General features: G+C 41.3%; 2 protein-coding genes across 4 annotated transcripts in view; one reads left to right on the forward strand and one right to left on the reverse strand.

Moving 5' to 3' along the window:
- LOC127625863 (tudor domain-containing protein 3-like) overlaps positions 1 to 15143 on the reverse strand; it is a 636076-nt gene that overhangs the window by 517945 nt on the left and 102988 nt on the right. The window lies entirely within an intron of this gene.
- Positions 1 to 15143, forward strand: part of LOC127625859 (echinoderm microtubule-associated protein-like 6) — a 63892-nt gene that overhangs the window by 40414 nt on the left and 8335 nt on the right. Inside the window, exons 21-36 of one of the 3 annotated variants that reach the window (XM_052101277.1) lie at positions 1859 to 2000; positions 2091 to 2243; positions 4215 to 4346; positions 4800 to 4888; positions 4973 to 5140; positions 5339 to 5540; positions 5658 to 5784; positions 6718 to 6796; positions 6893 to 7022; positions 9994 to 10092; positions 10404 to 10424; positions 10776 to 10949; positions 11770 to 11978; positions 14311 to 14468; positions 14553 to 14667; positions 14808 to 14996. In XM_052101277.1, coding sequence (XP_051957237.1) covers positions 1859 to 2000; positions 2091 to 2243; positions 4215 to 4346; positions 4800 to 4888; positions 4973 to 5140; positions 5339 to 5540; positions 5658 to 5784; positions 6718 to 6796; positions 6893 to 7022; positions 9994 to 10092; positions 10404 to 10424; positions 10776 to 10949; positions 11770 to 11978; positions 14311 to 14468; positions 14553 to 14667; positions 14808 to 14996 — 2187 coding nt within the window. Of the gene's footprint in view, positions 1 to 1858; positions 2001 to 2090; positions 2244 to 4214; positions 4347 to 4799; positions 4889 to 4972; positions 5141 to 5338; positions 5541 to 5657; positions 5785 to 6717; positions 6797 to 6892; positions 7023 to 9993; positions 10114 to 10403; positions 10425 to 10775; positions 10950 to 11769; positions 11979 to 14310; positions 14469 to 14552; positions 14668 to 14807; positions 14997 to 15143 lie in introns of all 3 variants that reach the window. The other 2 variants (XM_052101275.1, XM_052101276.1) reach the window with 2 other exon arrangements.

The raw sequence follows: 15143 nt of genomic DNA on the forward strand, positions 1-15143 counted from the left end.
GCTCATTTGACGCTCAGGAGGAGGATAAGATCTCGATAGCAGCATTGGAGAGCAGGCTGCTTCAGTCTGATGTGGAGAACTCGGCTGGGCTTCCACCTTCGGGTGTGGTCGCCCAGTCTGAGGCTGACGCCGAGCTAACGGCCATGCTTACCCAGCATGCTGTGAGCGTCGGGCTGGAGTGGAAACCATGATGCTTGATGATTGGTTCCGCTCACGGCCATGCCTCCTAGTGCGGACATGAACCATCCACCAAAGAAATCTCAGAGTGTCTGGATCCCAAACACGTAAGGCAGCGATCGTGACTGTCAGAAGTGGAAAGATAACGACCGCAACCAGGAACTTCACATAACCGGAAAGGCATCTTTAAAAAGACGCTTCCTGTCAGTGCCTACTCTTTTAGGGAATATATACCCTTTGTTCCCGGAGGTGCATGAGGAGCTCACAAAGTCGTGGTGGGCACCTTTCACTGCCCAGACCCGATCTCTGAGCTCCACTGCTCTCACTATCCTCGTCGGTGGGGCTGCCAGGGAGTACTCAGCGATTCCCCAGGTGGATAAGGTGGTTGTGGTGCACCTGTTACAGAAAAGTGCCGCCACCTGGCGGATCCACCAGAGACTCCCGTCCAGGGCCTGTAGGTTTACGTCGTCACTGGCGACTAAGGCCTACAGTGCCGCTGGACAGGCCGCCTCCGCCCTGCATGCCATGCCTCTCCTGAAAGTTTACCATGGCAAGGCGCTGAGAGATCTGCACGAGGGTACTTCTGACCCGGGATTGATGCAGGACCCCCAGCAGGAAGCAGATCCCCCACCTGCCGGCATGTCCGATGTGATTGTCTCCTTGGTCCCCCTCCTCCGGAGCTTGGGGGCATGGCTTGCGCTGTCCAACTCGTCACGCTACCCTCTGGGTAGGACCTACCAAAGGAACTCTCCACATGCGACACTGCCGACAAAACGCGGTAAGACCATGTGACATATTTCCACACAATTGCCTCCCCTTTGGGCTGGCTATGGTCTCCGTGGTGTCTTCCCCTTGAGAATGACTTGTCCCTGAGGTGCGGGGGAACGTATGACGGTCGTTGGAGCATTCGGAGAGGTTATGTGATGGCTATGATGCACGCAATGGTTTGCCTGTCTTGCACCACCAGTCCAAGTAACACAGTTCAGCTAGATGTGGCATAGAAGGACCCCTAGTGTCACTACATCGACACAACGTTGAGTGAGTGACTGATGAGGAATGTCCTGGTTACTTTCGTAACCTCCTGATGGAGGGAACAAGATGTTGTGTCTCTCCTGCAACAACACTGAAATACCCGCTGAAATGGCTGGGACCTTGTCTCAGCTCCTCAGCACAAAATCTGAATGAGTGATTGCAAGCCAGCTCCTTTTATACCTGTATGTCCAGGGGAGTGGCATGCAAATTCCACTTGCCAATTCCCATTGGCCTTGTCTAAAAGATCAGAGGTGTTTGGGGATCCCAAGGGCGACCCCTAGTGTCACTACATCGACACAATGTCTCGTTCCCTCGATCAGGGAACGGAGGTTACGAAAGTAACCAGGACGATTTCTTTCTTTCATTGAAGCATGCGAGATGCTCTTTGAAACATTCTTAAATCATGCTGGGATAACATGGATTATGCAACAGTCAGTTCCAGTCATCTAATCTTATTGGACGGCATATCAAAAGAACTGATATTTAGTAAAATTTGCCAAATAACTAAATCTATTGAAATTTTCACTTAAATTGGTATTGATTTAAATGAGAGACATGCAAAATAGAAGCATTTTTACTGTATGTTCTAGCAGGTTGAGTTCCTCAGAATCTGTTCATTGCATTTTATGTGTGTTTGTTTGTGTTTTAGGGTCATATGGAGGGCGAGGTTTGGGGTCTGGCTGCTCATCCACTGCTGCCCCTCTGTGCCACTGTGAGCGATGACAAAACGCTGCGGATCTGGGAGCTTTCAGCTAATCATCGAATGGTGGCTGTCCGTAAACTTAAGAAAGGTAAATTTTTAATTTCAAGAGATACAGACAGTTCAAAATAATTTTCCCAAATATTTGTTTAATGGCGTGTGTGTGCACATGTTTTTATAGGCGGTAGATGCTGCACCTTCACTCCAGATGGAAAAGCTTTAGCGGTGGGTTTAAATGACGGCAGCTTTCTGGTGGTGAATGCCGACACGCTGGAGGACATGGTGACATTTCATCACAGGAAAGAGATCATCTCTGACATCAGGTTCTCTCAAGGTAACCACCAAACATGGGCGGTAATCTTAGATATTTATACCTTAATCACTGTTTGGGTCACTGTTTGAGTGGTACAAGGCTTGGTGACTTTTCATAAAATTTCCACCTGAACATATAATGAACATTAGATGAGTCGAGGTGATTGGTAAGACTATAACACAGAGCAATTAATCAAAATAAAATCAATAAATCAATCAGCCACAATACAGAACACACGTATACACACACACACACACACACACACACACACACACACACACATACCCACACACTTCAAGTTCAGATCAAAGTCTTAGTCTAACCCCATTGTGAGAATGTTTATACTTTGGTGTGGGAGCTGCACACCGTGGTCAGGTTTGACAGTTAGCATATTGTGGCATCATTGCACAATATCACCCTCAAACACAAGGGGTTTAAAACAAATGCTACAATTTTACAAATTATTTTAATAACTTTTATAATTTGTTAATATATATCCAATGCAAAAAATATTTTTTTGTTACAACATTGGCTATAGAGATCAGCCAAGACTATAGTTCGTGGGATCCATATTCTACATATCCATTATGAAACTGATAGTTTTGCCTCAAGAATCTAAACAGATGAGTCACCTTTTAATGCTGTTATACACACCTGTGACAGCTCATCGTTTGAATGCATATGGGCCAGTTTGCGACCGACAACCGCATACATTTAGGCTAGTGAACGATGGCTTGGAAGAAGAAATTATTATTATTATTATTATTATTATTATTATTAAAAAAATATATATATTTAATGAACATTAATGTTTTTTTTTATCATATTCAAGTTGCCATGATTTTATAAAAACAAAACAACAAACTAGCTAACTGATAATGTTAAGTCTAAATCTGTATTCTGCTCCATTCAATCGTTGATTTTGACTACTGTAATGTTTAAAACACTCTTGTCAGAAATAAATCCCTCTTTTGCCAAACTGCACTGTGCTTTTTAGTGTTTATCACCTGTGTGGACATGACATACTACAAGCTTAGTGTTTGTTTAACTTAACATCCCTGATCAAGTGTTGTTTATACAGTAAACCTGAATCCTTTTTCATTGTAATGTTGACTAATGCCACACTGACAAGGCTGCATGTTATTTTTCACAAATGTGTTCTTTTGCCAAGAGACATTTTCAAAACCTAAATTTAATAGATTAGGAGATGAAAGCATTTTTTGTTGTTGTTGTTGTTGTAAATTTGGTATATTGAATACATGACAGATGTAATAATCACTTCTATCAGGATGACACGCAGGCTTGAGTGAAGTTTATGACATTTATTTGATAAATGTAAAACAGAAAAGTAATGTCTCTCTCTTTGGCATAAGCCCCGTCTGGCTTTCCGAGGGAGTTGTACTCGGAACCGTCATATCCTGCAGTAGATAGGAGGCAGGGGAGAGGAGCCTACTCCTGTGCGGGACGGGACTCAACAGGTGGTGGTGGGGTGGAGGAGGTTGCCGTGTTAGCACACTGAAACAGCAATGTGATAGATTGTGAGCAGACTTATAAAGCAATGGCTTACATGCGATTGGCTGGGAATTACCCAGCTAATGGTGTGATGATGTACAGCTGCTAGTCTTCCCGCTAGAACTACGCTGCACTTACATTTACGTAATATAGTAAATAGTGGTGTTCATAAGTCCACATTGAAAATCTGTGATTCAACTTTTTCTTTAATATTGTAAGTAAACCAATTTTTTGGTCACTAGTCAAATGAGCAAATTTGTGACAGTGAAAATGTTAACTTGCTTCCATTGAATCTCACAAGATGCCCTTAATTCACAAATCCTTGAGTGCATGATGTCATTAAAGCAAAAGAGCGACATACCTATTACTAAGACATACTCAAATTAATCTTGTTTTTCATTTAAATTGTTATGCTGGTAATATACTTTTATAATAATAAATAATAATAAACCTTATTTTTTTTATTTCTATTGTATCAAGATGCTGGAAAATACCTTGCTGTGGCCTCTCACGACTCGTTTGTGGACATTTATAATGTTCTGACCAGTAAGAGAGTGGGCATCTGTAAAGGAGCAGCCAGCTGTATCACACACGTGGACTGGGATGTCCGCGGTAAGCATCACGCTCACAATACACAAGTTAGTGTGTAATATTGTGATTTATAATGTGTCAGTGTGCATCTTGTAATACATTTAATTGTAGTTCTTTATTAATAATTTTATTTGTATAGTCAATCTAAATGCAGGGTAAAAATGTCACAAAATTACTCATAAATATTATTGGCTGTAACGCTGTATTTTGCATAATTATTTATTGAAGAAAGAGACAATATTTTTGTCCCTACGATAAAGGCATGATTTAGCATTATTTGCTTATATTTGAGAAAAACTTTATTTGATTTACTTACCAGAAGAAATGTACTCTCTTGTAGCGCTTATCAAAGGTTAATTAACACTGATTTGCCATTACATTAGAACAGTACACAAATAAATCCCACATTTTAGCAAAGGATGAATTTAATGTATAAGGAGGTAACAGAATTTTCTTTAATGCATTTGAATGCAGGGAAACTGCTTCAAGTCAACACTGGTGCCAAAGAGCAGCTCTTTTTTGAAGCCCCACGAGGAAGAAGGCAAACCATCAGCAGTTCTGAGGTAGGAAAACTAGACACACTGGTTCAAAATAACTCCAGTTTTGTCATAGCGGAAATGTTTGAGAATCTGTTTGTGTTTCTCTAGTTTGAGAAGATGGAGTGGGCCACATGGACATCTGTGCTAGGCGCCACCTGTGAGGGCATCTGGCCGACGCTTAGTTTCGTCAACGCCTCTTCACTTACCAAAGACAAGAAGCTACTGGCTACCGGAGACGACTTCGGCTTTGTCAAGCTCTTTAGCTTTCCCTGCAAGGTCTGAAGCTTTAGTGACAAACACAGATTTATAAAAGCATGTGCATAAAGAATCTTGTCTCTAAATAATTTCATTGTTTGACTGAGATATAAAGGGATAGTTCACCCAAAAAAACCTAAATGTCATCATTTATTTACCCTTGTGTTGTTCCAAACCCAGGTAAGACTGTTCCAACGCTGCTGTTTTTATTCAATACAGGGTCAATTTGCCAAGTTTAAAAAGTATGTGGCCCACAGTGCCAATGTAACAAACGTGCGTTGGTCCAACGATGATGCAATGCTGCTATCAGTGGGAGGAGCCGACACAGCCTTCATGATCTGGGCAAGAGAAGGGATCGGTCCACATGAGAGCAAAGCCGTAGACAGTGAGGAATCAGATGAAGATGCAGAGGAAGATGGAGGTAACGTTATTTTGTATGTATGTGCAAGTGCGATTTAATGTAATTAAGTTCCATTAAGTGAGAGTGATCTGGTGATAGTCGACCAAATTGTGGAAATGTTTATGTGCGTGCATTTAGGTTATGACAGTGACATCGCTCGAGAAAAAAACGTGGACTACACGACGAAGATCTACGCTGTCAGTATAAGACAAATGACAGGTGTAAAGCCACACCAGCAACAGAAAGAGATTCCAGTGGATGAGAGGTAATGAATCAAACACTCTAGCTCTGTTCCAAAACCTAATGGTCCAAATGGTCGTTTACACTAAACATGTCCATGCGATAAAAATAAGCTATACGCAAGCCCATGAATGCTTTGACACTTAAATACAGTGGAATGCATCCGTAGGAAAATAATAAAAAAATAGCAAGGACTTAATAACTCTTTCAGTGTGAACAGCCCCTAAGGTAGCGTTCCAGTAGAGTTTGACATTAGCATGTTACAAAACTAACTAAAAGGATACTCTGTTTAGCATCACAAATGCATAGCCTTACAATTCATTCAAAACAAGGTTTCTTGGAAGGCAGTCTAATATTATTGTCTACATTTTGGAACAGCCTTTGCATCAGGATTCAACATGGAACAAATATTACATGTTGAATATTTGACAAATAATATGACAAATTAACTTTTAAAAGTACAAATATTCCATGTTGAATATTTAATACATTTTATGACAAATTAACCTTTAAAAATTCAAGTAAAAGTAAAAATATTCTATGTAAAGTATTTGAAAAATTATGAAAACTTTATTTTAAAAAGTACAAATATTCCATGTAGAATTTGTTATAATTTATATTTCATAAGTACAAATATTAGAATAGAATATTTGACCAATTATACTTTTATAAAAGTACAAATATTCTATGTACAATATTTTACAAGTGTTATGACAAATTAACTTTTAAAAGTTCAAATATTCCATGTAGAGTATTTCAATAATTATGTGATAAATGAACTTAAAAATTTCACCTATTACATGTAGATTATTTGACCAATGCTATGACAATTATATTTTTAAAAGTGCACCTATGATGCCTTATAACAGAATCCTCACAGAATGTTCACTTCATAAACTGCAGATGCCTAATTCACTGTGTTCACTGTGTTTCAAACATTGACGTTTGTGTTCTATAGACCTCCAGTGAGTCGAGCAGCACCATTACCTGAGAAACTGGTGAAGAACAACATTACAAAGAAGAAGAAACTCGTAGAGGTCAGCCGGGGTTATGACCTTAATAAAATACTAGGCTTTCTTGATTATTTTCCATGTGGAAATGTAATGTCCCAACCTCTGTGTGTTTGTTTGTAGGAGCTGTCTTTAGATCATGTTTTTGGCTACAGGGGCTTTGACTGTCGAAACAACCTTCACTACCTCAATGATGGAGCTGACATCATCTTCCACACCGCTGCTGCTGCTGTTATTCAAAACCTCTCTGCTGGTACACTTATTACTTTACATTTAAACACTGATTCACAATCAGCACTGAGGGCCTTTAATCCTATCTGATTCTAGTCTAGTGTAATCAGACTCTTTACTCTCAGAATAAAATCTGGTCGACATTGCATTATATTGTGGCCAAGAACTGCCCACTTAGATAGGAATAGACTGTGATGGACATGTTAAGCCTATGCAAATTTCCAATTTTTACATCACATTAAGTGTTGGGTGAACCTGAAATCAGAGGAAACTCTGAGCAAAGTAGAATACACTGTTCTTTTCAAGAATGCCTTGTTTACTTGCTACTAAGTGTCTCAAACAAAACTCTTTCAAAGATTCAATAAAAAAAGATTCAATATATGACAAATACATTTTTAAAAGTGAAAATATTCCATGTACTGTATTTGATAAATTATAAACAATATTAACATTGCAAATTCAAATTAACAAGTACAAATACATATCTTTTATGTAGAATATTCAAACAATGATATTACAATTATACTTGTATATGTACAACTATTCCATGTAAAATATTTGACTAATTATATGACAAACTAACTTTTAAAGGTTCAAATAAAACGGTATCTACTATGGGAACAGGCTGTGCCAGCCGCAGTCTTTTCTCTCTTTTTTCTCCCCCACTGAGTGAAATGTTTTTTAGGCTGGGGCCAAACATTTGTATACACGTCGGTGTAGGTGTTCTTTCTCAGGAGGAAACAAAACCATGTAGACCACATCCTACCCTGAGGGGAGGAGCTCTACAAACGTGGCGACCGGTGGCAGAGGAAGTTATGCCCAAGGGAGACGCGGATCTACCGATAAGGAAACCATACCGCAGAAAATACATCACAGGGGGTTACCACAGGTAACCAGCGCATGTGGAGCACCTACCAGAGTACAGGACATAATAGCACACGTACTGGGCCTGGCTATGAATTCCTCCACTGAAATCGCCAGACACAGGGCTAGGGAGAAAGGACATGCAGGGTCCACCATCTCATGGACTTGCATGGGGGAAAACGCATGTCTTCCCCTCATGGAGGGGAAAGGCGCTGCACGCAACCGGTATGCCCAGCCAGCTGCCCCGCATACTTACCTGTTCGTACCTGACAACGCACTGGATCAAACCGTAGATTATAAAATCTAGCAAAGGTATTGGGTGTTGCCCAGCCTGCTGCAATGCAGATGTCTGCTAGAGAGGTGCCATTAGCTAGTGCCCAAGAGGACGCCACACTCCTCGTGGAGTGTGCTCGTAATCCCAAAGGGGTGGGCACGCCCTGCGCCTGGTGTGCCAATGCGATGGCATCCACGATCCAGTGGGCAAGCCTCTGTTTGGAGACAGCATTCCCTTTCCGCTGTCCACCAAAGCAGACAAAGAGCTGCTCAGAGCATCTAAAGCTTTGCGTGCAATCCAAGTAGATGCGCAAAGCACTACGGACTCAGCAATGATAAGGCTGGGTCTGCCTACTCCCAGGGCAGCACATGTAGGCTAACCACTTGATCCCTAAAACGGGTCGTGGAAACTTTGGACACATAGCCCAGTCGGGGTCTCAAGACCACATGAGAGTACTCCGGACCGAACTCCAGGCAGGTGTCGCTGACAGAGAACACCTGCAGATCCACCACCCTCATGGTGGACGTGAGCGCAGTCAGGAGGGCAGCCTTCAGTGAGACCGCCTTTAGCTCAGCTGACTCTAGGGGCTCGTTCTCCGCCTTAACAGCTTCAGGCAGTTCAGCACCGACTGTGGGCTTGCTCGTGAGGCGCGCTATTATAGAGACTGAGTCTAACTCCATCTTGAGAAAGAGATACTCTGAACCAAGGAGAGCTTGCTCTTTTCCCAGTTGGCCCGAAGCCCCAACTGGCTGAGGTGCTCGAGCACTAAGTCCCTGTGCACACAACAGATCTTGAGAGTGGGCTAGAATCAGCCAATCATTGAGATAATTGAGGATGCGAATGCCCACTTCCACTGCCTCTGCGACTTTTGTACTTTTGGACCTTGTACTGGTGCACCTGGCGTGCAGAGGCGAAACGCAGAAAGGGCCTGTGCTGAGGTAAAACCGAGACATGGAAGTACTCGTCCTTCAGGTCTACCTCCACAAAACAATCTTGATGCCAGACACACACCAAAATGCATTTCTGCATCAGCATCTTGAACGGGAGTCTGTGCAAGGCCCGAATTAGAACTCGCAGTTCCAAGATTGGCTGCAACCCATTGCCTTTCTTTGGCACGATAAAGTAAGGGATGTAGAACTCTTTCTTCATCTTGGCTGGAGGGACAGGCTTCTGCAGAAGGTTCACGATCTCTGCGCGCAGGGCGGCGGCATTCTCGCCCTTCACCGAGGTGAAGCGGATGGCGCTGAACCTGGGTGGGTGCCTGGCGAACTGAAACGCATAGCCGAGTCGGATGGTCCTGGCCAGCCATCGCGACTGTTAGGAGAGCGCTAGCGACACCTCCAAGCTCCGGGCGAGGGGCACCAAGGGGACAATCATGGCAGGCCTCGTGGCAGCCTCGAGTCCCGAGCTCGTGGCTGTGCTAAGGGGAACCTTAAAGCACTTACCTTGCAACGCATACCCACCATAGGACCGGTCAATGATGGGGAGGAGGGGTACCGCCCTTGTAACTCTTCACAACGCCTGGCCATGGGTGTGAGTGTGCCACACAGCAGATGGGGTGCAGGACCTTAAACCTGCTGAACAATTACATGATAAATTAACTATTGTAGTAAATAATGTTCTGTGTTCAATATTTGACAAATTAACTTTTTAAAAGTACACATATTTCATGTATAATATTTGACAAATTATGTGAAAATTTTACTTTTAAAAGTACAAATATTCAAGCCATCTCTCAATTAGTATGACCTGCATGTATAATAATTACAAAAGAATTGAAAATGTTCAAATAGCATGCCACACAGTTTTATACTGTATATCATATTAATTACCCATAATCTGTGGGGGTTTTTAGGTACTCAAAGCTTTTACCTGGAGCACACGGATGACATCCTTTGTTTAACTGTCAATCAACACCCCAAATATCAATACATCATCGCCACTGGGCAGATTGGTAAGTGTGTTCATGTGAACGGCTTCTGTACAAAAAAGTATTATTGGGACAGTTTGTCTTCACAAATCTCTGTTCTCCAATTAATGCAAATTTATGCAACTTTCACCATCTAAATCATTTTCCTTCACTTAAGTTGACTTGCTTTGCTTTGTTCAGTGTGCATTGTATGATTTTTGTTTTAATAAAAATCCTGCCTGTGATTTTGCTAATAATTTGTATTTCTCTGCTTTGGCACTAAGAGCAGCTTTTCTCATTGCTGTTTTTTTATTCATTACTGTCTTCATCCACTCATTCAATACATCACCACACAGGCGACATCACCGAACTGCCAGGTAGGACAGCAGCACATTTCTGCCATGTGACTTCATTTGATCTCACTCAATTTTGTGTTTGATCCCAGGACAGGCATGACACCCAGAGGGGTTTACCTTTAATAGTAGTGATCCCAAACTAATCCTGCTGCTCTAACCCTCAAAATATGCATAATACAATACATTACTTCTAATAAAGCTAAGGGATTTGAATTCGTCCAACATTGGTTTGAATGAGTTTGTATTAAAGGAACTGTTTGGAAGCGCTATTTTATCCTTTAGCTGTTAAACTGATCCCAGACAAGTATTGATGGTTTCCCAGTGCCAAGAAGACATGATCTGATGCCAGGCTTTTTGTGTGTCCTCCTGTAGGTCTTGCACCGTCCATTCACGTGTGGGACGCCATGAGTAAACAGACGCTGTCTGTGCTGCGCTGTTCTCACGCTAAAGGGGTCGGATACGTGAATTTCAGCGCCACAGGAAAACTGCTGCTGTCTGTGGGAGTCGATCCGGAACATACCATCACTGTATGGAGATGGCAAGAAGGTGTGTGAAGTCAAAATGAAATGGAGTTCACGACTTCAGTAATGCAACACATTTTCAAGCCAAACGGCATATTCATCAGAAGAAGAAAAAAGGGTGGGACTTGATTTTATCCATCAAGAATTGATTGGATGGTGAAATGTGGTCTCTATTTGACAGGTGGTTTGAGGGGAGGGGTCAAAAATAAGAGGGCTTGACATCAGCAAAAACAAGCAATCATAAAACAAGGTTACCTTAAAAAAAACTGTCTAAAACTTAGGCCTGTTTTAGGTACTAACAGCAGTACCTACTCCCCTCCCTAAACAATGGAGGTCGGAGTATGTTGCGCTCAAGCAGCGCTAGCAACCTTGTCCATGTGCTCCAAACAGTATTCATCCATATTTTGCGGTGCGACTACAGAGTTGGCAGCTCACCCTCACTCTGTGTTTATACTGATATCAAACAGAAAGCATCAAAAGTGGAATAAAACAGCGCTATTAGCTACCCAGATCAATGGACAAAGGAGCGCGAGCGCAGAGCAGGTGTGTTCTGTTCGTCTCAAGCTCGTCTCGACCTCGCAGTGTAATCATTACAGCACTGTGTTGACCAGTGTAAAGCACGGCATCAGTCACGGAAACATTTGAATTCGGCACAGAATTCTCTGGTGCAAACCTCTCGGAGAGCAAACTAGTTTTAAACCACATTAAACAGCCCTACATAAAAGCATTAACATTGTGACCAAAGACATGAGACTTGACTTGGTATCTACCTCAGGGGCTTGTGAACATGTCTGCGCTACCCCAAACCCTAGTTGACGATGTGCTAGTTTTTTCTCTGTTTTCAGGGTCCAAAGTTTGCAGTAAGGGCGGCCACATGGATCGGATCTTCGTGGTGGAGTTCAGGCCCGACTCAGACACGCAGTTTGTTTCAGTGGGAATCAAACACATCAAGTTCTGGACGCTGGTGGGCGGGTCTCTGCTGTATAAGAAAGGAGTGATCGGAGCGGTGGAAGACGGCCGCATGCAGACCATGCTCTCTGTAGCGTTTGGAGCTGTGAGTCACATTGATTTTTATTTGGTTTTGATGCAGATTTTGACCCAAAGTGACTTACTGTAGATGTATTATAGAAAAGAACAGAAAAGAAAATTACATCTATTTTAGGACCTTATATATATATAAGGTCCTAAAATAGATGTAATTTTCTTTTCTGTTCTTTCTATATATATATATATTTATATATACACACACACACCGATCAGCCACAACATTAAAACCACCTGCCTAAAATTCTGTAGGTCCCCCTCGTGCCGCCAAAACAGTGCCAACCCTGTTTTCTGACATTATATTCTTCTCATCACAATTGTACAGAGTGGTTATCTGAGTTACTGTAGACTTTATCCATTCGAACCAGTCTGGCCATTCTCTGTTGACCTCTCTCATCAACAAGGCAGAACTGCTGACTGGATGTTTTTAGTTTTTGGCACCATTCTGAGTAAATTCTAGAAACAGTTGTTTGTGTGAAAATCCCAGAAGATCTTCAGTTACAGAAATACTCAAATCAGCCCACCTGGCACCAACAGTCATACCACGGTCCAAATCACTGAGATCATATTTTTCCCCTTTCTGATGGTTGGTGTGAACATTAACTGAAGCTCCTGACCTGTATCTGCATGATTGTATGCACTGCTGTCACACGATTGGCTGATTAGATAATCACATGGATGATTGTTGCTGCCAGACGGGCTGGTTTGAGTATTTATGCTTTTCTGAGATGCAGGTTGTTGCTGTTTAACCTACACAATATTAGGCAGCTGGTTTTAATGTTGTGGTTGATCGGTGTATATATTAGGGAAAAATATAACCCAGACAGACTGAATTATTGTTCTTAAACTACATAAAATGTAATGTACATGACACTTTCCATGCAATATAAAACAGAAATAGAGAAAGTGAATTACAGTATAAGTGTAAATGTATGAACATCTACTGTTCTACAATTATTAGATTACTGGTATTTATAATATATATGTATATTTTTGTCTTATAGTTTTTTTTTATCTAATATTTAGATAAAATATACTGGTATAGGAGTCAATTCCAATACTGCACTTACATACTTGTACCTTAGTTCATAAAAATGCTCTGATACAAAAAACTGATACATCCGATGTACGATTGTCATTCCGTAAACATTCAGCGCACAAATTGAAATCGTGTTATGTCTTAGTGTGATTATTAAACCGCAAAGGCTGTGATTTAATGAGATGAATATGTAGTTTGCATGTGCTGCACGCTTCAAAGTAAATTGATCTCATTTAAAAAATGTTTGAATGTAAATGTGAAGTCGGCTGCTCATATCAAGGAGCTCTAAAACACCATCATGAGCATCGCGTGCTTTGTTTGTAGCAGATGACAGCGAACAGAGCACTAATTCACTATGTAGTGTGCAGCACATACAGACTATTTATTTCATTAAATAGCAGCCTTTTATTGTTTGATAATTACATTGGGTCATGGAGTGGTGGTGGCGTAGTGGGCTAAAGCACAGAACTGGTAATCAGAAGGTTGCTGGATCGATCCCAACGGCCTTGAGCAAGACACTTAACTCCAGGTTGCTCCGGGGGGATTGTCCCTGTAATAAGTGCTCTGTAAGTCGCTTTGGATAAAAGCGTCTGCCAAATGCATAAATGTAAATGTAGTGACCTGCTTTCACACAGAAACAGAAAGGGCTCCAACGCAAAATAAAAGCTCTAATGGAAAAAAGTATGACAGAAATATATCCCTACAGTATAGGTATGTAATATTCACTGTAATACTAGTATTAATAATAATAAATAAATAGTAATTGTATTATATTTAAGCAATCTGTGATGCTCTATTATGCAATCTGTGATGCTCTATTATGCTGCAATTTATTTGACAAAAATAATTTCAATGTGGTATTTTGGATTGTGCTGTGAGGTTCTGTATAAAAGCACATAATTGGATAAAAAATAATACAATATTATGTTGCAAAAAAAAAATTCTATTTTCATTTGATTACAGTTTTAATGACTTAATTACCCTATTTTGATGATAAAATTTAAATAAACTGTTAAATGTGGATTTCAGAAACAAAAATAAACAGGTACTGGTATCAACGAGTAACGAAAAGAAAGTATCGGTACTTGTTCTCCAAAAAATGGTATCATGACATCCTTATAATATATTAACTAAAATGTAATCATCTAGAGTTTAAAGCTTCTAAATTACGTAACTTTCACGGCAGAACTGGACATCTGGTCACCGTATTTTTGAATATATGAATATGTTTGTGACTTTAGTAAATTTGAGGTACATTTGAAACACTCAGACTATAATGTCATATGTTTCTTGTGTCTGGTAGAATAACTTGACATTTACTGGTGCGATAAACGGTGACGTGTACGTGTGGCGGGAGCATTTCCTGGTGCGTGTAGTAGCTAAAGCACACACTGGACCTGTGTTCACCATGTACACGACACTCAGAGATGGACTCATAGTGACCGGAGGCAAAGAGAGACCGTGAGTACAACTCTACACCAGTTAGACACTTGTTGACTGTGTCCAAACTTTTGACCGGTACTGTATTTTGTGTTTCATGTGCAGGACTAAAGAGGGTGGGGCTGTGAAACTGTGGGATCAGGAGATGAAGAGATGCAGAGCATTTCAACTAGAGACTGGACTTCCTGTAGAAACTGTTAGATCTGTGTGCAGAGGAAAGGTGAGCACAGCATTGCTCAAATCGTCCTGGTTGTGGTTTATTCAAACAATATATTGGAATAGAATTGGGAGCTATGCATTCAAGCATTCATTTTTAATAAGTAGAAAGACAATTGGTAATGTGTTCTCTATGGAAAACAGGGAAAGATCTTGGTGGGAACGAAGGATGGCGAGATCATCGAGGTGGGAGAGAAGAACGCCGCCTCCAACACCATGATCAACGGACACACACAGGGCCGTATCTGGGGTCTGGCCACCCACCCCTCTAAAGATGTCTTTATTTCAGCCAGCGATGACGGAACCATCCGCATCTGGGACCTCGCTGATAAGGTCAGGCTTGGATTTTGAGTGTGTTAATGAGAGGTTAACACATCATTTGTCCAGACTTTTTTTAATCAGCATCAAGATTTTGGGTTTCAATTTTTTGCATTTAATAGGGTGTTTCTTCATATTCGGTCACTTTTAGCACTGTGGACC

Source organism: Xyrauchen texanus, chromosome 32 (assembly GCF_025860055.1).
Source record: "Xyrauchen texanus isolate HMW12.3.18 chromosome 32, RBS_HiC_50CHRs, whole genome shotgun sequence".
Classification (NCBI taxonomy): domain Eukaryota; kingdom Metazoa; phylum Chordata; class Actinopteri; order Cypriniformes; family Catostomidae; genus Xyrauchen; species Xyrauchen texanus.